At 35.0% G+C, this 24,452-nt stretch overlaps 1 protein-coding gene across 1 annotated transcript in view; it reads left to right on the plus strand.

Annotated features, from left to right (window-relative positions):
* Positions 1-1,006: 1,006 nt before the first annotated feature.
* The window catches only part of LOC142335381 (uncharacterized), a 163,272-nt gene continuing 139,826 nt past the window's right edge, over positions 1,007-24,452 (plus strand). Inside the window, exons 1-3 of the mRNA XM_075383843.1 lie at positions 1,007-1,216; positions 6,415-6,534; positions 8,107-8,553. Of these exons, the coding sequence (XP_075239958.1) occupies positions 6,429-6,534; positions 8,107-8,553 (553 nt within the window). The 5' untranslated portion in view covers positions 1,007-1,216; positions 6,415-6,428. The remainder of the gene's footprint in view (positions 1,217-6,414; positions 6,535-8,106; positions 8,554-24,452) is intronic.

Raw genomic sequence — 24,452 nt, forward strand, 5'->3', positions numbered from 1 at the left:
AAGCTTTTACCGCAGATGTTTTCAAACGTTTTAACAACCAAAATATTTCAACCAAAATATAATAGATTGATTAATTTGAAATGTATTAAAGTCAGTTGCACCCTTCAATAGGGAAGACTAAGTCTTATAACAACAAATTAGCAACGAATATGAGTAGAACCATAAATTTCAGAAAATTTTCACAAAAACGACCTGGTTGAAGCCATCAAAACCATAGGCAATCAACAAAAAATATAGCTGAGTGACTTGTTGATTTTCAAAACATCTAAAAATTGTTCCGATTGTAACCAAAATAGATTTTTTTGGCAACGAAAGTATCAAAGTACCAGAAATCGCTGATGCTTTTGATTAAATTAGTGCAAAACTAAAAGAAAAAACTAAAGAAACATATTTGGTGCCACTTTTGGAAAAAGCTAATTTTTGGATTTTTTTTTAGCGAACTTTGAGCTAAAGTCGCCCAATTAAACGATATAGCAACCCTCTTGTGTGGGTGTTTTTCTGCAAAATTACTTTGACTGTTTGTAACCAATTCAACAACTTTCACCAAAATTGTCGAAAAATTGAGCAAAAACTCCGGAAAATGAGAACAAGAACAGCGGATATCATTGTAATGTTATGCAAATTTTAAGCGTCGGTAATTGCCTGGCAAAAATGACAATCACAAACATCTTTTAAATTCTATATTCCACGCTGTACGGATTTCTAATAAAACCACTCATAACTCTACGATGGCCAAAACGCGACTCAACAAAAACCCCAGTTGAGCATATAATTGTTCCTCCACTGAAAAGCGCAAAGTTATTCTGATACTCGAGAAACAGTTTCTCATATTATTCAAACTTTAACAACAGATGATATTATCAGCCATTGTGCTGCCGCATATAAAAATCTTGATGATGGAAAACTTATGACCGCCGCATATTGACAACATAATTCTGTGTTTTACAGAAAAATTAAAGGAGGCTATTCAACAGGTCTTCTTTTCTATTACTTCTAGGTTGCTTCGAATGCACAGTGCTAGCAAAGAAGTCAAGGAACTTTTGGCCAGAGGTGAAAAGGGAAGGGTATGGAAAAGTGGCAACTGCAGTGCTGGTGAAAGAAGCAGATGACGCGATCAAGGAGAAGAACAAACAGATCTATTCGCAAATCGTATCAACACTGGTTCCTAAGCTATGGGAAAAGTACAGCATCTTCAGAGACCGAATATTGGTTAAATGTTAGTCTGCTTGAAAGTTTGATGCTTACCGTAGCCGAACTACAGATTCTATGCTGTAAGTTTGTCCAGGAATAAATCAAAATGCCTATCTGGCAAGAGTTTTAGTCGTTCTCAATCGCAAGAGTCAGTTGTTTTAAAAGACGGTTCCAATTTTGTCTCAAAGGATAATGCTTAAAATTTAATTTCAATGAATTATAACAATCTTCGAAGCACAAAATTGCCATTGAAGACATTACAATAGTTCAGTTTTAATATCTCTCAACACGCCCTTTTTCAATCTTTACGCTGTAAATTTTTTTTTTGAATTGTGTTGGGACACTGACTTTTTTGAAATCTGTTTACACATTTTCATAAATTTCTCACAGACTTCTCAGTTGAAGAGAAGTAACGATTTTAGAAGATTTTGGAAGTGGAAAGGGGGCATAGGATATAAAAACTCGATTAGGCAAACACAATTCTTGTAGCCATTAGGTGAAAGTTTGAAAATTTTACATTTATTAAAAAACACATTTAAAGATTTTTGCATCAGATTTTTTCAGTTTAGATCATCCTATAATTTAGGCATTAAAATGTTCGTTGGTTTCTTCTATAACTCTAAAACTAATCAAATAAAGCCGTGAAAACCCCATTGATATGTTTTCTCCACATTCCCTCGTAGTTTTTACCAATTTTTTTGCCAGATAATTACTAAGGTCTCTAAAGATGATGTAGGAGTTTAAAATCAATTATTACAATTTTATTGTGATTGGTTAAATCTTTTTTTTATACAAAGACAATTGTTAGTGGATACTTGAATTTGAAACTTTAAACACTTTATGGGCTTAAATAGTTTTTGAGTATCAATTGAAAAACTTGAGTCTTCGCCTAATGTCCAAAAAACTTAAGTTCAAAAATTTGGCCTAAAGACTAGAAAATCTGTATTTGCCTAATCGAATTTTCACCTAATATCGCATCCAAGCGGGAGAAATAAGATGGGTGGTTTCGCGACATGAATTTTTATCACTCTAAATATAAAGCAGTGTTCAGAAAAGGTAAATGATTAAAATACGTTTCTCATTAGCGGTTGGTTCTTTGTTCATGTGCGGACAGTTGACTGGTGTTTTTATTTTTTCTTTTTTAGTTTTTGCTACCAATTTATTTCTAAATGATTTTCAGATTTCACATTAGTCAATTCTATGTCTAAATTAACTGCTCATTCAAAAAAGATCTTTGAATGATAGTTCAGGACTTACCTGGGATAGATTAAAAAATGAAGCGCCAAAACCAATGGAGTCAGTGACGATAGAACTCAAACCAACCGTCCGATAACGGTTAAATATGAACTTACCTCCATATTTGTTGATTGCACTAAATGAGACAAGAAATGTCAGTTTTTAATTATTGATTACTGAAAAAATGGGTGTATTTACATGTGTTAGTCTGTATAGTTGTAATAATTGATATATAATGCTATTCATGAAGCATTTATTTTTTTGAAAGTTTGTGAATAGCACTATATATCAATTACTTATGGAGTCAAAATGATCAATTTTGATTTATCATGTAGTGCTTTTCGATAAGCTTCTATGGCAGCGTCTGTAGCAATATCTTCAAGCACAGTTATTCACTTGTTTTCTATCGCAAGAGTCAGTTTTCATGAAAGACAGTCCAAGTTTTGTATCACAAGTTTACGCTTCAATTTGAAAATAGTAGTCGACAATTTTCAAAGCATAAAATTGCTATTGAAGACATTAAAATTGTTCAGTTTTGCTATCTCTGAACACGCCCTGTTTCACTCTTTAAGCTGTAAAAAATTTTTTTGCTCTAGAAAAGTTACTCGAATTTGTCATCGATGTCATCGAGTGATCTTAAAAACGGGTCAATTAGACATACAACAAATGACATACATCTCATTGTTTAAAAAATTGAACAAAAGCCAGCGCCTTATTGTTTGCGGATTGTGAACTAGCTTTCGTCAATAAGATGGCCTTTATAGAAGCAGTAAAAAAATTGTGCTCCAGAAAAAATAATCGATTTTGTCACTTATGTCTTCAATTGATCTTAAAAACGTGTCAATTAGACATAAACCATAGAAAACATCATTGGTAATAAAAATGAATGAAATGCCATCGCACTTTTGATTGCGGATTCAAAACGAACTTTTTAAAAAGATGGATTTTGAGAATATTTGAATTCCAAGTTTCTTAACTAATTTATGAGGAAATTGGAAACACGATTATTAAGCTAATTGATTCATTTTCCATTTTTTAAAAGAAAACCCGCAGTGCACGTCTTACTAAAAGAAAATTTTGAAACGTGATGCTCAAAGTGTTTTCTGCGTCAAGGTTCATGAAGCATATTTCTTTTTTCATGTGCTTAGTAGAGATTAAGCCTCGACCGAATAAATTTCAAAGTTAAATTAAATTTATGGGCTTCATCAACACGGGCATTATCGCAACTCCTAAAACGATTATAAATCCCAACTTTGAATCCTCGTCAAAAAATCAACCAGGTTTTAACTCTTCTTTTAATGTACAACGTTGATAGATTTTCAATTTGAAACCAGATCATTTCTGAATTACGGACGCTGAATTAATTTTAAGTTTTTGATTGAGTTTAGGAACCAAAATTGATTGTTTTTGAGAACTGCAAAAGAGAAAAAATTGGAGGCCAGTTCTTTCAAGCTTAGTGATGTCACAACTAATTCGTTCTGTATTTTTTAATGATTTTAGCGATTTGATTTGTATTGTTGCGCTGATATTTTTTTTTTAAAAAAATTTGTTTACAAATTTTCATGACTTGCTACCAGACTTCACAGTTGAATTGAAGTGACGATTTTAGAAGATTTTGGAAGTGGAAATGGGGCGTAGGATAAAAAAGCTCTATTATGCAAGCGCAATTTTTGTGGCGATTAGGTGCAATTTTTGAACTTAAGTTTTGTGAACGTCAGGCAAAAAACATTTAATAACATAAAACACCTTTATTCACGTGCGGCATGTTGACTTGTGTTTTCGAGGTTTTCTTTGGTTTTGTTCGACCAGATTTTATTCTAATGGTTTTTCCCGATTCAGTTTAGTCCTTTTTAGGTCTAATTTAATAGTTTATTCGAAAAATTTCTTTGAATGATATTTCAGGACTTGTCCTGTTAAAATTCTTTAATTTATACTAGAACAATTGAAAATAAAGTACTACTTAAGAATGAATTTGTATAACAGTTGCTTGGAGATTGTATAACAGCTCAGAGATTTTGAGATTTGTTCTGTAATGCTTTGCAGAGACAAAATAATTGGAAAATTTCTCACAATTTTTTGCTTATTTTTTGTAGATCGATATACTCCTTGTAGGGAGTTGTGGGTGGTGTCAATAGAAAGCTCTTCCAGCCTAGAATAAAAAATTTAGAAAAAATGTTATTTTCGTTTTTACCACAGAGCTATTGAGGTTTTAAATTTTAGTGAACATTTGACTAATTTCTGTTTTTGTTCACTTTTTCCACATTTTTTGTTCATTTTTTCGTAATTTTGCTATCAAATGTGTTTGTTTAGTGCTTTTAAATGAAAGCTCATTATTTTTATGACTTTCAGAGTAATTGCTTTCAGAACAAAACAGTTGATTTTTTGCCTCAATTTCAGCTTTTTTGTGTAAACTCATAGCTCTATACCAGCAAAGAAACTGCATTTTCTTTCGAAAAATGTTCTTGTCTCATCATTTTTTGTTTTCGATGCTACTCGTTTTGATTTTGCATAAAATTTTTTATTTTTTGAACATCTGTTTCTTTTTGAGTTTCTCATTTGGTCCTGTCAATTTATTTCGCTACATATATCACAAAAATGGCGTTAGTTGAAGGACAGCGCAACTGAACATGTCTAAGGTTTTTACTGATTTGAGTATTATTTCACCGGGTTCGACAAAGTTTTCCCGAAAAACTTAATTGAGTTCTTGATTTTTTGCTTATATTTGTCGTCTTTCTTGTAGCAGTATCTTATGTTCCCGAAAATGACTACTCTCCCTATTGGCGTTGAATTGAATCTATTAAAAAGTTCCGGTCCAAAACTAATGGTTCTCATGCTTTCGAACAATATTGTTTCAAAAAAGTTAGTTACTTTTTGATTTTGGCCGTTTTTTTGAACTTTTTTCTGTTAGCTTGTACCGTAGTTTCCTTAATGACAGATTGCATGGGTGGTGGTGCAATGAGTTTTAAACTCTTATTTTGATTGCCTGTTCACGCTTAATTATTGGTTTTCTGGCTTCGGTTCTACGAGCTTTCAGAAAAATTTTTTATTTTGTAACTCTTTCTCAAATTTGAGTTTAATTATTGGTGTCCTGTGACAGTAGCATTTTCCAATGCAGGTCCCAAAGGTGTTAAACACAGAAAGACTCAATTATACACATTTTTCTGTTTAGTTAATAGACTGTGAGGTTAAGGGTTTAAGCACTGAATTGGAGCGTTCTTTTTTAAATTTTGTGTTATTGACAGTATTTGTTTTTTTTTTAAATAGTTATGACATATTCTGGATAATGATATTTCCCAGTGGCTGCTTTTATTTGTTCTCAGATGACTTATGGTTTGCATGACCCTGCGGTTAGTTTTTGTTTTCAGAATTTTTTTGTCCTTTGGCTCTTTCTTTGTCTACTTGATACTTAGTGTGACTAAGATGAAATCCCTTGTCTTTTTAGTGCATTACAAGTTAATTTGACCAATTTAGTTTTGATGTGATGCTATTTTGACTTTTTAAATTGTTCCTTAAGAAAAGAAATTTAGTTCGGCTCGTTGATGGTTGATTGTCTATTTTAGTTTTTTGTTTGTCTTGTCTCACAGTCTCATTAATGACATCTGTCTTCGGCTCTCTAAAGCGACAAAGTTAATTTGTTTAATTGTTTTGAGTTCAAAGTAATTTTTTTATACTAAACCATTTATTTTCGAGATAAATGTATAATTTATAAAGTTTTCTGTCTCCTATTTTATTAGAAGACAATCAAGTCAGAAATTTGGATGAGCGGGGTTGGAACATTAAAAGCGAACGCTCATTGCCAAGCCTCCTTGTTTCAATGGCCTTTCCAACCATGTGAATCTTTGTATGCTATGATATTTTGGTTGTCACTTGCTATGTGGAGGTAAGTGATGAGTAGGCTGACTGCTAGAAAAGTGGTTTTAGGGCGAAAAGGGCACAGATGAAAGGAAATACGTTTAAGGCGAAAGGATTTTTCGATAATTGTTTTAGTCGACGGCTATGAAATGCTGTTTGTGGAATCCCTGCCCTGCTGCTACGAAGTGTTGCGCTTCCACGCAGAATTGGACATGCAAAGAAACGTGCACTATCGCTTGAGCGTTCCAGAGAAAGGTAGGTGCTTCACTGCTTTTTGAGACGATTAACGAAGTGCAGGCAACGTTGCTCTCCTTGAGGCCGCACTTTAAAGCCCTGAATTCGGCTCAAAGACCACGGGGTACTAGTTATTGGTCGCAAAAAATTATCAAAAAGCTATTTCGGTCGGGGAAGCTCTGATAAGAAAAAAATTATTCCAAAGTTATCGACATAACTTAAATAACAAAGCACATTTCTGGAAAATAAAATTAAGTTGCGACAGCAAACATCTCAAGCACTGTAGTTTAGAATCTTTCGTGGAAGCTATCAGAAAAGTGTATGATATATAAAAAAGCAAATAAACACTGGCCCTGATCTTGATTTGGAAGATCATCATCAAACTTTTTATTGAAAAGTATAAGTACTTATTGCAGTTGAATCTCATCATTTGCTCTGAATCCTTTCTGATATATTACACGACTACGGTTGGCGCTATTACTTTTGCAAAATAAAGTGAAAAAAAGTGCTAAAATACCCTAGTGCTAAAAAATATAAAGTGCTAAAAAAATTATCATTTGCAGTCATTTCTGAACAAACTTATTTATATTTTTTAAAAATAATTTTTCGGTAAATGGTTTATATTCTCTAATTGATTTACCTCTAATTTTTTGTCGAATAATTTTTTCGGTTAATGGTTTATTTCCAAAATTATCTTTTGCAGCCAACTCTGAAAATTTTTTAAAAATAACTTTTCTGTAAATGGCTTATATTGTCTAATTGATTTACCTCTAATTTATATTTTTCTAATACATTTTTTCGGTAAATCCGTAAATGGTTTATTCTCTAATTGATTTACCCAAAAGATGGAAAGTATTTGCAACAAATTTTGGATCTTTTGAAACCCTTACTTAGTTCTTTCGCCTTTATCCCTTTTCCTGGGTAATATATCCTAAAATTTTAAATGAAGGCATGTTTACATCAGACAAAACATGAACCTTCATCGGGACTCACAGAATTGAAGAAACTTAGCCGATCGAGTGGGCAGAAATATTTAAAACCCAATATTTTTAAACCCCGTTGTCAACTTTAATCAAAAGAGCAACTAACATTGGGACAACAAATTGAGCTGGAAATGATCATACTGTGACTATGGACAGCTCGGTCATTTAGTAGTAAATGCGGAACGATATTTAAACAAACATCTGCTGATGCGGATCTATATTATAAATCTGTTTTGGTTTAAATTTTTGCCAGATGTCGACTGGGAAATAGCAGTAGAAATACTGGATGTACACCTCCATCAAATCAGAGACTGAGAAGACACCATTCTCTTTTATATAGAGAGAACTTCACTAACTATAATCAGTCTATTAGTTAGATACACCATGTGTATACTCTTGACTCCGGTGCTGTACCACCGTAATAATAGAAGTTTACCTTCAGTGTTTTACAGAGTCGGTTAGTCTGAGAGATATAGGTAAGCCTACTTCGCGCGCAGAAATAAGTAGCCCTAGCTTTTTATACCTTAAGGCTGTAAAAGGAACCCACCTTGGGTCTGCCTTAGAACATTATGAGCAGACGCACATTATTTATCCCCCTTGTTCTGTTTAGAATCAGTGGCTTTTCAGCAACTCTTCCTTGCTAACGATACCAAGCCTGCCTTCACAATCTCTGACTTTAAGGTGACAACAGAAGGCAAAGGAGATAAGAAACTGACCAACTTCGAGTTCACAAAGGATGAGTCATTCATGGACATTGGTTTCATTGTGTCAAAAGTACCAGTGTGCGAATTTGAACCTGAACAAAATAAATCAAACGATGTCGAGTCTCTCAACAAACAGATTAATGAAATCTTGTTTGATGGCACCGCGGATGTGAGCAAAATGTCAGATGAAAAAGATTTCGTGTCGGTTTGGGAGAGCAGAGGTTACGTGGAACGTGTTTTGAAACCAGAACCACCACCGGAAGAGAAGAAGAAGTCAAAAAATATTCTGAAACAATTGTTGGAGGTGCAACAGAACACCTTCGAGCTTCTTCGGTCTTCTTTGAACAGCCAAGGTGACCGTTTCCTCAATTCTGAAAAGTTTTTCCAAAGTGTCTATCAAATTGTGAAGACTGATAGTTTAATTCTTTTCCGGAGGTTAAGTATGTTAGAATAGAGTTCTCGAGACCTTTCCTAGATCAATGATACCCACAAATATCTGTAGACTTCTCTTTCTGTTGCTAAAATCATTTTATATCTCAACATTTGAAGCCCCAAAAGTCATTTAGAGTTTTTGTTCCGGCCCCTTTTGAAGGGGGAGGAATTATATACTCAACTGGTTTTTTTTGTTCAGACAATTTTGACCGATTGATATATTAATCGCAGAGAGATGTGAGTGGAATCATTAAAAAGCCCGTCCAGCGTAGAAAATGGAAAAAGATTTCTTTGAATTTCGTTTTCTAGAGCGAGTTATCGCGGTTTACAATTTTGTGAATTTTCGACCGATTTGCGTTATTTATATTCACATTTTTCCGGAGTTTTTGTTTAAAATTTCGTCAATTTTGCTAAAATATGAAAAAATTGTTAACAATAGTACTGTTGATATTATTTTGGAAGACAAAAAGTCTTGTTGACTATTATGGTTTAATTTTTTTAGGAAAAAATGGGCTAAATTTATCAAAATTCAGCCTTTTTCATCAAAAATTGCCCGAAATAAGATTCTTCAGTCCACCTTGATTGAATTTGCAGCGCATACACAACCAAAAACAACTAAAAAAAAATCTTATTAAACAACATAGGGAGGTATTTTACTTCCGTTTCAATTGAGAGTAGTGTGGAATTAAAAACTTGCCGTTTTTTGCTAACTTTACTCTAGCATTATCCAAAACGCAGCAATTGGTTTTGATCTTTTAATTAACAAAGTAATTAGATCTGTAACATTTGAAACAAATGAGTTTTCTTAATATAGCAGAGCTAGTTTCAATCCAATCTCGGACTGTTGCAATCTAAATATAATCCGGATTGTAATCAGCCGGTCTTTTTTTTAAAAAAAAAATTCGATCTTTTTTGTTAAAGAACAAAACAATTCAAATCAAATATCACTGTTGATAGGTCCAAATGACCTCCTAAGCAGTTCAAAAATACTGTATCTAGTTTATCTACTCGAAATATTACGGTCATTTGACTTTTAAAAATGTTTGATTTTTAAAGGAACATGGGCTAAATAAAATTTGCCACTACTTTTCTCTTAATTTGATTAACTTGTAACTTAGTTTCCGCAGAGAATGAATGCCTCTTCTTCTTGTTCTGTCTTCTGAGTTAAATACTAATCTTTCTTGTTTTACCAGTGAAGTTAAGTTTTCCTGATTTTGATGCTACTAGATTTCACAATTTTTTTCTTATTTTTTTGGCCTTGGCCCATTTTTCTCGTTTTGTCACCTTATCACATTATCGACAGTTCATAACCTCCACTATTGACGTTCAAAATAAGGCACAATTGAACACATAAAATTCTTGAAACACATAGATTATGATTTCAACGGCTTCGATACCCCTTTCCGGAAGAATTTAATTGAATTTATTATATTTGTCTTTAACTCCGTCACTTTTACTTTAACAGTCATATGGAGGTTCTTGGATAAAGGCTTTTCTCATTGCTTTTAGGAATAAATGAGACTAGATTCTGTTTTGAGTAGATAGCTGATGGCTTCCATGACTTTGAAAACGATTGTTTTCAAAAACAAAAAAACACTTCTTAGCTTTGCTTGCTGTTCTTTTTGTCTATTTATTCACTAGTCCCGTTAAATACAGTTCACATGTGACAATATGGTTGTCAGGGGATGGTGGTGGTGTACAGAACCTAAAGTTTTTTCCAAAGAATTTGTTATGAATTTACTGGCTTCGACACGGGTTTTTTTGCAAAAAAAATAAAACTAAGCTTTTATTTCGATCTATATTTGACGTTCTTGTTGTTGACGTAAGACAAATTCAGAATTATTCCAGGTCTCAAGCGCTTCGTTTGGAGTAGTAGACAACCCTATTTAATTATTTCAATATGTAGCTAATGGATTCATGTCTTTGAAAATAATTGTTTTCGAAAAGTACAGAAGTATTACTTTAATTTGCTTTTTTTTCACTTTTTTGGTCTACTTGTTACCTATTCTCATAAAAGAGAGGGCCTATATCACATCATTGGCATTCGGGGAAGTCTCAATTTAACGTATTTGACCGGGTAAAATGTGGCTTTACGGCTTCGCCGCGTTTTTTGGCCAGTTTTAATTTAACTTTTGTTTGTTGTCTCTATTGGTTATTCTTTTTGTAACCTCATAAAAACTTGAACATTGTCAGGTTTTAATGACTTCCTCTAAAGGCGTTTGTGATCATAAATTTCTTCGATGTTTTCATTTGCTATCTAATGTTTTTCATTACTTGGCAATTAATTGTTTTCAAAAATATATGGCAATTTTTTTTACATTGCTGTTTTTTTTGTTCATTTTGTCTAATGTTTCCGAGCATTTTTGAGTTGTCCTATATCTCTTCTAGTAAAACACAAGTTATCTTGTTTAGTTTTAGTCTTTTCTGACGCTATTGTTACCTTGTTAACAAGCTCTTCTTAAGTGGACAAAGTTTTGGATGTTATTGTTGTTTGATTTTGTTGTTCGTGTTGACTTGCTTTCATAATAATGGCTAATCTCATCAATCTATTGCAGCACTTCTTACTCCACTCAGTGGTTTTCGTAGGAAGCGATCTTTTTATTCACACACAATTTTCTTTGAAAATAACTTGAATTTTTTTGGGGTTTCCCTTCTGTTCCTAATTTGGCAGAAATTCATGCCGACCGAAAATGTGGATAAACGGAGTCGGAACTCTATGTGCGAACGCACATTAGCGGGCCTCCTTGTTCTATATAAATCTCTTGTCGAAAACTTTCAACTGAAACTTTACCGATATCACTGCGTTTCCACAAATTTTTTAACTTAGTTTGTTGCATTTTTTTGCTGTTGTTACCAAAAAAGTCAATCAAAAGATTCAAACAGTCCCCTAGTTTTGCAACAGTATATTTTTTCTAATCTCTATCTTGTCGTTTCCAGTAAAAAAACAAGTTATTGTGCTTAATTTTAGTCTTTTCTGACGCTATTTTGACCTTGTTAACAAGCTTTTCTTAAGTGGACAAATTTTTGGATGTAATTAATGTTTGTTGTTATTGTTGTTTGATTTTTGTTGTACGTGTTGACTTGCTTTCATAATAATGGCTAATCTCATCAATCTATTGCAGCACTTCTAACTCCACTGAGATCTTTTTCGTAGGAGGCGGTCTTTTTATTCTTACACATTTTTTTGAACAGAACTTGAATTTTTTTGGGGTTTTCTTTCTGTTCCTCATTTGGCGGACATTCATGCCGACCAAAAAAGTGAATGAGCGGGGTTGGAACTCTATGTGAGAACGCACATTAACGGGCCTCCTTGTTCTATATAAATATCTTGTCCAAAACCTTCAACTGAATTTTTACCGATATCACTGCGTTTCCACAACTTTTTTAACTTAGTTTGCTGCATTTTTTGCTGGTGTTACCGAAAAAGTCATTCGAAAGATTCAAACAGCCCCATAGTTCTGCAACAGTATATTTATTCTAATCTTTATATGCAAACTCAAACTAAGTTTCACTGACTCAATCAACTTAGTTTTGCCTTCAGCAGGTCCCGGGTCGGGGTTTGGCGGTGAATTTTGGTAAGAAATGCGGTAACATGCTGTCAAAAAAAATTTTCACCGCGTATTTTTTACATCTTTTTGCGGTGAATGCGTTGAATTGCGGTGAATTATTTTTTTTTCACCGCGTTCTCAGTATTCTTACAAAAAAGAATCTTCTTTACTCGAGTTCGAACCTCTGCCCTCCTGGATGCCGTCAACTGTTTATTCCACTGCGCAAACTGTCAATGACTCCCTTGATATTTCTTGTGATTTTAAGTCAGATTGAGTAAGCGTTTGAAAAAGCGCTTTCTTACAAAGCTTCACCGCATGCACCGCATTTCTTACAAAATTTCACCCAAAAGCCTCCGCCGGGGGTTTCATCTAAGCTCAATAAAAACAAATAAATTGCACCAAGAAAATTAGAGATTTTGAATGACATCAATGATAATGCAAATGATTTAAAGTCATTTAATTTGTTTAAGTGGTTTCTAGTGATCTAAGGTTTTAATTCTCTAACGGATAGAAAGTTTTAGAGAATCTTTCAAGTGATAATGCAAGGCTATATACATTAAATCCATTTTGCTCGCGAGATTCTTGCACGATTTGAATAATCTTGAAAGAATCTTGCAAAAATTTGAATGCAACAAGCAAGAATTCTGCAAGATTAAGAATCCATCACGCAAATTTTTAGCGAGATTTTCAATTCATTTCATCATTTTTACCTGGCGGCAAATCCTCGGGCTGAAAAAGATAATCAACTTTCGAAATATCTACTGAAGGTGAATTGACCATTTGTTTTTGAATTTTTGGCACAAATTTTGTGTTTCTTACCTCATTATTTTCATTCCGGTTTCAAGTCCCTCAGTGGTGGAGTTCCCGAAATGAACAGTATTGATGTAGCACGGTGAAACACAATACCTGCGCAGTTCCCCGAAGCAAACAAAACCAGACATGAAGCAATAAACCAGGTTTAAAGTTACGGTAGATTTAAAGATAGCTTTACGATTGTTGAAATATTTCATAAAACTGTTTCTGAAAATGTTTTTCCTAATTTCTTTTTCAATTCTCAAGTACATTCGTATTTTCGTTCCAATGTTGTTGTCCTTGTTCTATATAAACCTCATGTCCAAAACCTTACACTGAAGCTTTACCAATATCACTGCGTTTCCACAACTTTTTAACTTAGTTTGTTGCATTTTTTGCTGGTGTTACCAAAAAAGTCATTCGAAAGATTCAAACAGTCCCATAGTTCTGCAACAGTATATTTTTTCTAATCTATATCTTGTCTTTTCTAGTAAAACACAAGTTATTGTGTTTATTTTTAGTCTTTTCTGACGCTTTTTTGACCTTGTTAACAAGCTTTTCTTAAGTGGACAAAGTTTTGGATGTAATTAATGTTTGTTGTTATTGTTGTTTGATTTTGTTGTTCGTGTTGACTTGCTTTCATAATAATGGCTAATCTCATCAATCTATTGCAGCACTTCTTACTCCACTCAGTTGTTGTCGTAGGAGGCGATCTTTTTATTCACACACAATTTTCTTTGAAAAGAACTTGAATTTTTTGGGGTTTTCCTTCTGTTCCTAATTTGGCAGAAATTCATGCCGACCGAAAATGTGGATGAGCGGAGTCGGAACTCTATGTGCGAACGCACATTAGCGGGCCTCCTTGTTCTATATAAATCTCTTGTCGAAAACCTTCAACTGAAACTTTACCGATATCACTGCGTTTCCCCAAATTTTTAAACTTAGTTTGTTGCATTTTGTTGCGAAAAAGTCATTCGAAAGATTCAAACAGTCCCATAGTTCTGCAACAGTATATTTTTTCTAATCTCCAGCTTGTCGTTTCCAGTAAAAAACAAGTTATTGTGCTTAGTTTTAGTCTTTTCTGACGCTATTTTGATCTTGTTAACAAGCTTTTCTTAAGTGGACAAAGTTTTGGATGTAATTAATGTTTGTTGTTATTGTTGTTTGATTTTGTTGTTCGTGTTGACTTGCTTTCATAATAATGGCTAATCTCATCAATCTATTGCAGCACTTCTTACTCCACTCAGTTGTTGTCGTAGGAGGCGATCTTTTTATTCATACACAATTTTTTTTTGAAAAGAACTTGAATTTTTTTTAGGTTTTCCTTCTGTTCCTCGTTTGGCAGACATTCATGCCGACCAAAAATGTGGATAAGCGGGGTCGGAACTATATGTGCGAACGCACATTAGCGCGCCTCCTTGTTCTATATAAATCTCTTGTCCAAAACCTTCAACTGAAACTTTACCGATATCACTGCGTTTCCTCAAATTTTTTAACTTAGTTTGTTGCATTTTTTTGCTTGTGTTACCGAAAAAGTCATTCGAAGGATACAAACAGTCCCATAGTTCTGCAAGAGTATATTTTTTCTAATCAAATCTTGTCTTTTCTAGTAAAACACAAGTTTTTGTGTTTAGTTTTAGTCTTTTCTGACGCTATTTTGACCTTGTTAACAAGCTTTTCTTAAGTGGACAAAGTTTAGGATGTAATTAATGTTTGTTGTTATTGTTGTTTGATCTTGCTGTTCGTGTTGACTCGCTTTCATAATAACGGCTAATCTCTTCAATCTTTTGCAGCACTTCTAACTCCACTCAGTTGTTGTCGTAGGAGGCGATCTTTTTATTCACACACAATTTTCTTTGAAAAGAACTTGAATTTTTTGGGGTTTTCCTTCTGTTCCTAATTTGGCAGAAATTCATGCCGACCGAAAATGTGGATGAGCGGAGTCGGAACTCTATGTGCGAACGCACATTAGCGGGCCTCCTTGTTCTATATAAATCTCTTGTCGAAAACCTTCAACTGAAACTTTACCGATATCACTGCGTTTCCACAAATTTTTAAACTTAGTTTGTTGCATTTTGTTGCAAAAAAGTCATTCGAAAGATTCAAACAGTCCCATAGTTCTGCAACAGTATATTTTTTCTAATCTCCAGCTTGTCGTTTCCAGTAAAAAACAAGTTATTGTGCTTAGTTTTAGTCTTTTCTGACGCTATTTTGACCTTGTTAACAAGCTTTTCTTAAGTGGACAAAGTTTTGGATGTAATTAATGTTTGTTGTTATTGTTGTTTGATTTTGTTGTTCGTGTTGACTTGCTTTCATAATAATGGCTAATCTCATCAATCTATTGCAGCACTTCTTACTCCACTCAGTTGTTGTCGTAGGAGGCGATCTTTTTATTCATACACAATTTTTTTTTGAAAAGAACTTGAATCTTTTTAGGTTTTCCTTCTGTTCCTCGTTTGGCAGACATTCATGCCGACCAAAAATGTGGATAAGCGGGGTCGGAACTCTATGTGCGAACGCACATTAGCGCGCCTCCTTGTTCTATATAAATCTCTTGTCCAAAACCTTCAACTGAAACTTTACCGATATCACTGCGTTTCCTCAAATTTTTTAACTTAGTTTGTTGCATTTTTTTGCTTGTGTTACCGAAAAAGTCATTCGAAGGATACAAACAGTCCCATAGTTCTGCAAGAGTATATTTTTTCTAATCAAATCTTGTCTTTTCTAGTAAAACACAAGTTTTTGTGTTTATTTTTAGTCTTTTCTGACTCTATTTTGACCTTGTTAACAAGCTTTTCTTAAGTGGACAAAGTTTAGGATGTAATTAATGTTTGTTGTTATTGTTGTTTGATCTTGCTGTTCGTGTTGACTCGCTTTCATAATAACGGCTATTCTCTTCAATCTTTTGCAGCACTTCTAACTCCACTGAGTTGTTTCCGTAGGAGGCGATCTTTTTATTCATACACATTTTTTTTGAAAAGAACTTGAATTTTGTTTGGGGTTTTCTTTCTGTTCCTCATTTGGCAGACATTCATGCCGACCAAAAAAGTGGATGAGCGGAGTCGGAACTCTATGTGCGAACGCACATTAGCGGGCCTCCTTGTTCTATATAAAACTCTTGTCCAAAACCTTCAACTGAATTTTTACCGATATATATCACTGCGTTTCCACAACTTTTTAACTTAGTTTGCTGCATTTTTTGCTGGTGTTACCAAAAAGTCATTCGAAAGATTCAAACAGCCCCATAGTTCTGCAACAGTATATTTATTCTAATCTATATATGCAAACTCAAACTAAGTTTCACTGACTCTGTTATACTTAATCGTATTGAATACTTTAGGATTCGCGTTGCGAATACTTGTGTCGAGATTACGATAGGAATTGCTAGGCGAATACACAATAACTTGTGTAATACGAATTCTGATTATTGGAGACACGGCGCGAATCCGTTGTTAAGTCTAGCTTAAGATTATGAAGAGCGTTTACAGAGTAACTTGAATTCAGATAACTAAATGAAATTATGATTACTTATGATAAACTAGTATGAACAAAATATGAAATAATTTAGTAGATTTACGGGAATATTAATATAGGTGAATAAATAGAAGTCATAACTTTTAGTTATAAAACGCATGATATAATTATAGATATAGAGGATAAATAATTTCGTACACATAGGAGTTTCGATATATAATAGGTATCCATACGTATCACATTTCCCTCGTGACAAAAAAAAATTTAATGTATTTACAATTTTTTAGATTAACACAAAGCATGTAACCGAGTTGGATGAACAAAACTGAACTCAAAGTTGTAGAAGTACTACGAATGTGAAATTTAAGAATAATTAACAATGAAAATTTTAGCATATGCGAGGCTTATACCTCTAAGAACATTCAATTGCACATAAGCTGTGTGAGTTAATGCATATAAATTATCATCACTTGACGGATAATTACAGCACATAGCATTCTCAATGTTTTAATAATTTTGGAATTGCAAAGCGAATACGCTTCAAAATTCTGAACATGGAAACTGAGTACATGAAATGAAATAAAATTAGCGCACATACAGTAATGAATGGATTCACAGGGCAAATACTTGAATAAATGTAAAACTGACAATAGGAAAGCAAATGTTGTAAAATAAAGCAAAGTTAACATTAATTTTAGATTAAAAGTGGAAACAAATTTAAAGAAGTGAATTGAGTTTTTGACAGTTTTGTTGAGTTTTTAACTTAAATCTCATTTTCTGCATCCCAAACAGATAGTTCTCTCTCTTGTTCATTTTCATGGTATCGAATTCTAGAATCTGGTGGCGAAACTTGGCCGATTTGAATTTCCGGTCTTGGGGGAGATGGGATTCTTGAATGTTCCGCATTTTGAATCATGGCTACTACTGTATTTGCGGTTGCTGCCTCTTGCTACTCTTTTTTCGATTTACATTTTTTCTGTTTACCGGAACTGGTAGAAGTCAAGGAACTTGTAGGCGAAATATCCGCGTCCGTGAAACCGTAGAATTGAGGTCGATTTCGTTTTCGGGTTCCTTGTTGTTTTTGTGGTTCGGGATGTGTGTCTTGAGACTGTTGGTTTTGAGAGGAAGACGTTTGCGGAGCGGGTACTATTGATATTAATTGTTGTTCCTGAACTGTTGCGTTATCATTGTCGTTGATTGGAGCTGCATTTCGACGACGTTTGGGCTGTGGTTTTGTAGGTTTGCGTACAGTGAGGGCTCTAGACACGTTTGAATTGACTGAGGAAACAACCGAGGTGGTGTCTCGATGCCGATGTCGAATTTTGATTTCCCCTCGCTTTTGTTTTTTGATGTCGTTGCTGTGCTTGGCAATCTTTATCTCAGTTGTCTGTTCATAAGGCGCAGGAGGCCTTTGTGCGTACGTCCAGAGATTTGTAGATCTTTCAGCCTTGGTGCCAAACTTTGCCAGATCACTGTCTCTGACTTTGACTGGCGTTCGCCCCGGTTCATTAATTATGGTTGTCGTGGGGGAGGATTTAGTGACGAATGAACCGGGTTTTAAAACTTCATAAAGCCCAGCAAGTTGTCGTTTCGCCCTCTTTTTGTTTGGTATCTTTCTGGCCAGCTTCACACTTAATGATTTTTCTGTTCTCGGAATGGGGTTCGTAAGTTCGGGGTGGATTATGAACCGCGATTCCTTGTCGTCTGAGTTGCGGTACCGGAGGCCTGCGTCTTGTTGTTCTTTATTCATAGCCGTCTCAATTTCCAGATCGCTTCTCTCCGGGTTGACCCATCCAGCATCGTCGAGGTATTTGGCTACAGGAACTGTATCAGCATCTAAATAGTGATTAATAATTTTTTCATATGTTAAATTTAAACTTGATGGACATGTGCTAATATTACGCAACGGAGTATTCACCAGACGACCAAAATGAGCTTCGAATGGAGTTATCTGTGTTGTTTTCTGTCTTGTTATTCGTAAGTCAAAAACTATCTGTTTAATTGCTTTAGATGTAGAAAATGAATCTTTATTTTCAGTTTTCATACAGGATAACCGCCGTTTAATTGTCTGTACCATTCGCTCCACTAATCCAATTGCTCTATGGTCTCCGATTGGCGCATCGAGAATGTTAATGTTATTTTCATTACAATAGTTTGTAACTTGTTTACCTACTAAACAAGTAGCTTGATCTAGGCGGATTGTTCGCGGGATTCCATGAGTATAAGCATAACCGCGGAGAAATTTTACCACATTTGTCCCATTTGCATGTTCAAAAATTCGAGCTGTTGGATACTTTGAATAACTATCTATACATGTCAGAAAGTAAATATCTTTATCTTTATCATTTGTTATCGGGCCCCCAAAGTCAATTTGAATTTCTTCATTTGGTTCTTGACAAGCCTTGTGAGGATACCATTTAGATTTTGGTATAATAGGTTTCAAATTCTTACCAATATCGGTACACGGACCGCAGTCTGATGCTTTGGCGAGAATCTCTCTATGCATATATGGCCACCATGCATACTGAGATAATGAAATCATGCCCCAACTACCAGGGTGGGTCATGTGTATGGATTCCAGTACCGCGTCCTTTATCGAATTAGGTATGGCGACGCGCTCATCCACACACAAACAACCGGACCTCACATGAAGGTCCTTCCAGAACGAATATATATAGGGGCTAACTTCCTTACAGCGGTTCTCGTCGTCTTGGAGGACACAATCTCTAATTTCTTTTAATACTGCGTCCTTACTTGTTAGGACGGCTAAGAAGGATTTTGTAAATAGTTGGTTTAAGTTACTTTCAAAAATTTCCTCTTTGGATAATTCAATGTCTTGTATTTCGGGTGATGATGAAATTGGGGTGTGAATGTTAGGGCTTGTACTGGTTGTCGCTATAGGGGTTGATTGGGTGCGGAAAGTTACTTTGGGAGCAGTAGTAGGAGTTGGGGGGTTAGATTGAGGCACTTTTTTTGCGGACATTGTTATGTGGTTCACTTTATTTTCTGTTTTTGCGGCTGAATTACAATTAAATTTATTGGGCTGGATTCGTGATGCGGATGCAGTAGTGTTTTTAATCAATTGATTTGCAAGGCAATTAAAGTTGGAAATGAATTCAGAATTGTAATTGTTTACTTGTGCTCGAGGAATGAGTGGATTAATTGAGGTATTTGAGTTATTCGTGCTAATGTTAGCAGGTTTGCAACCGTGGACGCGCGTCGTGTTTACTTGTTGGTTATAATTACTGGTTATGTGCCGCTTTTGGAAAGGAATTTTATTCGCGTGACTAAATAAAGATGTAATTGCGTCGCGAATACGGGAAATTGTTGCTACCGTGAATTCCTCATCGTATTGATTGACACTTTTAGCGTTTTGATTTGGTTGACGCGAAATATAATCAACTAAACCCATTCTGGTACCAGGAATATGTTCGATGTTAAAATCAAATGGTAACAAACGATCAATCCATCGCGTTAATCTACTGTTGTAGGATTTATTAGAACGGTGTGATTTTAGAACTGAAAGAAGTGCTCTGTGGTCTGTTAAAACTGTGAAAGTCTTCCCAAATAATTAATATTTAAACTATTCAATGGCCCACACCACCCCAAGTAATTCGAGTTCATTTACACTATAGCGTTCTTCGTTGCTATTAAGAAAACGAGACGCAAAAGCTACTGTTTTCCACCCTTCACAATCTAATTGTTCAAGCGCAGCGCCTAAACTTTGGCGAGATGCATCGCATTTGATTCGCGTTTCCAGTGTTGGATTAGTGTTGGATTAGTGAATGAGTGTTTTCCGTAGCATTTGCAATAACAGTTTTGATGTGTTCAAAATGTAATTGATGAGTTTCATTCCAAATAAATTTTCAGTTTTTCTTTAATAATGGCCGGGATGGCATATTTTGGCAAGATTGGGTATAAGTTTGCTTAAGTGATGAACACTACCTAAGAATGATCGTAATTGTTTCAATGTTTTTGGAGCTTTGATTTCCGCAATTGCCGCTGTTTTAGATTCTATAGGTTTAACACCACTTTGTAAGAATGTGAAGCCAAGCCAATTTATTTGATGTTTTGCGAAATGACATTTACTCAAATTAATTCGGAGGTTATTGGATTCGAGTTTTTGGAGACATTTGTACACGTATTTGAGGTGCGATTCCTTGGTACCTTTGCTAACTACAATTATGTCATCCAGAAAACAGTATGTGTTAGTTAGTCCAACCAATGTGTAATCCATTGCCTTTTGAAACTCAGCCGGCATATCCGTAAGGCCATAAAATCCCATTTTAAAACGATATGTGCCAGTTGCATCGCCGCGAATGATATTAAAATTGCAATGAGGTGCGGTATCCGGATGCAGTTTTAATTGACTATAGGCATATTTTAAATCAATCGTTGAAAAGTAGACATGATCTCCTAGGTTTGAATTATTAATATGTTGTGAGATTGAATCGATAAGACTATCTATATTTGGCATTTGGTACTTGTTTTTGTGGATCGCTTTATTTAATATTTTTGAATCAAGAGCTAACTTTACAGATTTGTCCTTTTTGACCGTGATTACAATGGGGGAAATGTAGTTTTTATCCGAACATTCTTGTAATTTTTCGATGTGTCCTTGTTCAGAAAGTTTCTTCAGCTCAGCAGATACTTTGTCTAGTAAATTTATAGGAACACGACGGCCCTTTTGGTGGGATGGAGTATAGTGTTTGTGGAATTTTTAACGAACTGTATGTACTTTGGACTTACCAATTCTGGAGATTAGATCGGGATAATCAATAGCAATCTGTTTTTTGATTGGGCAATATTCTTGATCTACCTGATTAATTGTTACATTGTTACTTGATTGATGTATTGAGAGTCCAAGAGCTGGAAACAAATCTCTACCCAATAGAGAACGATGTCCGTCTGCCACTACTTGAATTTCTATTGGATTTGCGTACCAATTACTGCTTTGAATTGAAGTTTGAAGAATGCCCACCGTATGAATAGGTTTGTTTGAAAATGTTTTCAATTGTTTAGGATTCGCTTCGCGTATCCACTTCGATTTTGAATCATGTGAAATGATGGAGTTTGCCAAGGATTCGTTTATTATTGTGCATACGCTGCCCGAATCCACCAAAACATTTGTTGATGTTTTACCAAGGATTATGGGAAGATTGATTGCATCCAGTGAAGTTGAGGAATCTGTTGAAGATACTGCTGCTACACAATTATCTTCATCTGAGGAATAGTTTGATTCCAAATCAGGATCAAAATTAGTCGAAATCTGATTGACATCTTCATTTTGATCGTCCTTTTCTACGTTATTGACCCGCGGTTTAGGTTTTGGGTAGGAATTGGGATCTTTAGGTTTTCGGCAAACTTTTGCGAAGTGGTTCTCAATACCACAGTTATTGCATCTTTTTCCCCGAGCGGGACATTTATTTCGGTGGTCAGAGGTCCAATTGGATCCACAGAAATGACAGGTTGTTGGCTTTTTCCGTGCTGTTGTATTCATATTGGAGAAAGGGGTAGCATTTGCGATGCGCATCCGTTGTACTTGATTAACAGTTGAATGTGACTCGGTTTTACTTGCATTCATTTTTAATTGGTTGAGCGTACCCTTCTCGATATTGATCGCTATTGCCAATGCTTTTTCCGGGTCGACTGTTTCCTTAAGGAGCTCCTTTTGAATGTCTTCATTTTGCATGTTTGCGACAAAGACGTCCCGGATGATCGTGTCTCCTTTATCTCCAAGGTCACAGTTTTCCGAAAGTTCTTTGAGATGTCCATAGAATTTCTCAATAGGTTCTCCCTTTTGCTGTTTTCGGGTGAGGAAGAGGTATCTATCGAAGGTTATATTGTGGATTCGAATGAAGGTTGTATTGAGAATATCCCACAGATCTTTCGTTGAAATTGTTTCAAGATTGATGGTCGAATTCTTTGAGTTGAATACGCGCCGACCTTCCATGCCTAAGCTCAAGTACATCAAAGAGGATGCTTTCCGATCACATAACTTCCACGGTTTATCACCGCAAAGTATACCAACTGCTGTAACTCGTTGACACTGATTCTTCCACGCTGTTTTTGCTTGTTCATTGCGGGTACGTGGGTCTCGCTCTGATTGTGCCATCGGGTTGTCAACTGCATCTTCATATGCTGGTTCAGGAGGTAAGAGGACATGGTCTGGGGGGTCCAATAAGAGGAGATCCACTTCAATTCCTTCTCGGGCGAGAATTGCGAGTTTCAATTGTATTCTCCAAAACTCCCAGCGAATTGGAGGTTCTAGTGTTGCCTTTTCCCAAAAGGGTTGAATTCCAAGTGGGGATTTGCCGCTGTCCTTTGTCGCTGACTGCGCCATGTTATACTTAATCGTATTGAATACTTTAGGATTCGCGTTGCGAATACTTGTGTCGAGATTACGATAGGAATTGCTAGGCGAATACACAATAACTTGTGTAATACGAATTCTGATTATTGGAGACGCGGCGCGAATCCGTTGTTAAGTCTAGCTTAAGATTATGAAGAGCGTTTACAGAGTAACTTGAATTCAGATAACTAAATGAAATTATGATTACTTATGATAAACTAGTATGAACAAAATATGAAATAATTTAGTAGACTTACGGGAATATTAATATAGGTGAATAAATAGAAGTCATAACTTTTAGTTATAAAACGCATGATATAATTATAGATATAGAGGATAAATAAATTCGTACACATAGGAGTTTCGATATATAATATGTATCCATACGTATCACAGACTCAATCAACTTAGTTTTGCTTTCAGTAGGTCCCGGGTCGGGGTTTGGCGGTGAATTTTGTTAAGAAATGCGGTGAAATGCTGTGAAAAAAAAAATTTTCACAGCGTATTTTTTACATATTTTTGCGGTGAATGCGTTGAATTGCGGTGAATTTTTTTTTTCATCGTGTTCTCAGTATTCTTACAAAAAAGAATCTTCTTTACTCGAGTTCGAACCTCTGCCCTCCTGGATGCCGTCAACTGTTTATTCCACTGCGCAAACTGTCAATGACTCCCTTGATATTTCTTGTGATTTTAAGTCAGATTGAGTAAGCGTTTGAAAAAGCGCTTTCTTACAAAGCTTCACCGCATGCACCGCATTTCTTACAAAATTTCACCCAAAAGCCTCGACCGGGGGTTTCATCTAAGCTCAATAAAAAAAAATAAATTGCACCAAGAAAATTAGAGATTTTGAATGACATCAATGATAATGCAAATGATCTAAAATGTCAGTTAATTTGTTTAAGTGGTTTCTAGTGATTTAAGGTTTTAAATCTCTAACGGATAGAAGGTTTTAGAGAATCTTTCAAGTGATAATGCAATGCTATATACATTAAATCCATTTTGCTCGCGAGATTCTTGCACGATTTGAGTAATCTTGAAAGAATCTTGCAAAAATTTGAATGCAACAAGCAAGAATTCTGCAAGATTATGAATCCATCACGCAAATTTTTAGCGAGATTTTCAATTCATATCATCATTTTTACCTGGCGACAAATCCTCGGGCTGAAACAGATAATCAACTTTCGAAATATCTACTGAAGGTGAATTGACAATTTGTTTTTGAATTTTTAGCACAAATTTCGTGTTTCTTACCTCATTATTTTCATTCCGGGTTCATTGTCCTTCAGTGGTGGAGTTCCCGAAATGAACAATATTGATGCGCAGTTCCCCGAAGCAAACAAAACCAGACGTGAAGCAATAAACCAGGTTTAAAGTTACGATAGATTTAAAGATAGCTTTACGATTGTTGAAACATTTCATAAAACTGTTTCTGAAAATGTTTTTCTTAATTTTTTTTTTCAATTCTCAAGTACATTCGTATTTTCGTTCCAATTTTTTTCAGCTCTTTTTGACATTTAAAACTTTGACCTCAAGATTAAGGTTTGGATTTCTATTTTTGAATTAGCGTGCCCTACAAGCCTTAGACAGTTAAGAACATACGCTCAAGAGCGTTGAAAACAAAAAAAATGAAAAAAATGACAAGGTTGTTGCTTCG

Source organism: Convolutriloba macropyga, chromosome 2 (genome assembly GCF_964194025.1).
Source record: "Convolutriloba macropyga chromosome 2, txConMacr16.3, whole genome shotgun sequence".
In the NCBI taxonomy this organism is placed as follows: Eukaryota; Metazoa; Xenacoelomorpha; order Acoela; family Convolutidae; genus Convolutriloba; species Convolutriloba macropyga.